Here is a 1,550-nt window from a genome sequence, read left to right on the forward strand (position 1 = left end):
TCGCCTATGGGCACAAACCCACCGTCGCTGGACCAGATAGGAGTGGCAAGTTGTGCCCGGATTTCAATCCCATTGAGCACGTCTGGGACCTGTTCGACCGGAGGGTGAGGGCTAGGGCCATTCCCCCAGAAATGTCCGGGAACTTGCAGGTGCCTTGGTGGAAGAGTGGGGTAACATCTCACAACAAGAACTGGCAAATCTGGTGCAGTCCATGAGGAGGAGATGCACTGCAGTACTTAATGCAGCTGGTGGCCACACCAGATACTGACTGTTACTTTTGATTTTGACCCCCCCTTTGTTCAGGGACACATTATTCCATRTCTGTTAGTCACATGTCTGTGGAACTTGTTCAGTTTATGTCTCAGTTGTTGAATATTGTTATGTTCATACAAATATTTACACATGTTAATTAAGATTGCTGAAAATAAACGCAGTTGACAGTGAGGAAGTAATTTTTTTTTTGCTGAGTTTAGTTAGATAAAGGATGATTGACATAACATTAAAACAGTTCTGAGGCCTGAAAACATCGGACAAACTTTATTGGAGTGAACTCTCACAAATAACTTTAACCACAAACAGACTGTGGGGTAAAATACTATTGGCAACACACTGGATAGTATGCGAATAGTTTCGTACAAGAGAAAGGGGAACTAATAACAATTGGACTGATATGAGCTAGCTAGCTAGACCTCCATTTCCCTGTCATTTTCAGCAGGGCAACGTTAGCTTTGAGCCACGGTGCTATCGAATCCTGTAACGAACTCATCACAGAGGAGAGTCCTCGTTTCTTCTGAAGTCGAAATATTACTCATTGTTTCTCTATTTCATAGCGATGCTTATATCTTGTTAGAAGAGACGCAAAGGCATTTTAGTTGAGTGTTGTTGTTGAAGCTCTGACACCACTTAGAGCTGTGTGAGAGTCTAAATAGTCCGGGTTGACGCATAGATCTGAATAAGAAATATGTAGAATACGTGAATATGTAGAAAATGAACACGAACTCCTTCAATATATATGATACTTTCATTTGCGAGTAAAAAAAAATGCATAATCATGCCCAATAAATATGAAATCAAAGCGGAACCTTGTTAAACTGTATGATACCCGGAAGATTTAGCTATCAGAACGGTTTCCTGTTTGGAGGAAAATCTACTTGTATCAAGTTGACATTGAACACGTTCAGCATTAAACATGGTTTCTCTGTCTTTAAACTCGTTAAAAACAATTATGCGGGCGATGGTGGACAGTCCGGGATTTGATCGAGTTTTAAGTAAGGTATGTCACAGTTAAACAAATTATATTTTACGAGTTAGTGTACAAGAGACGCGTACTGAAAGCACCGGAGGTTGCTTCCCAACTTCACCCATTTACCTATGTTGATAAAAATGTTACTGGAGAACTGAGACGAAGTAGAGACTCTGGACAGGGTGGATGAGTTTAATTAAATGCAATTTATTCAGAGGTAAAGATATCTGAAATAGCGTGCACGGACCCTTTTTCATCAAGCTCAAATGGAACTATCCGAAAGAAGCCCAGATAACAGAGTGGCATA

General features: G+C 40.7%; 1 protein-coding gene across 1 annotated transcript in view; it reads left to right on the plus strand.

Moving 5' to 3' along the window:
• Nucleotides 1–1,111: 1,111 nt before the first annotated feature.
• acot13 (acyl-CoA thioesterase 13) overlaps nt 1,112–1,550 on the plus strand; it is a 4,964-nt gene continuing 4,525 nt past the window's right edge. The window contains exon 1 of the mRNA XM_024142553.2: nt 1,112–1,273. Within this exon, the coding sequence (XP_023998321.1) occupies nt 1,190–1,273 (84 nt within the window). The 5' untranslated portion in view covers nt 1,112–1,189. The remainder of the gene's footprint in view (nt 1,274–1,550) is intronic.

The sequence above is a fragment of the Salvelinus sp. IW2-2015 genome, unplaced genomic scaffold (assembly GCF_002910315.2).
Source record: "Salvelinus sp. IW2-2015 unplaced genomic scaffold, ASM291031v2 Un_scaffold3239, whole genome shotgun sequence".
In the NCBI taxonomy this organism is placed as follows: domain Eukaryota; kingdom Metazoa; phylum Chordata; class Actinopteri; order Salmoniformes; family Salmonidae; genus Salvelinus; species Salvelinus sp. IW2-2015.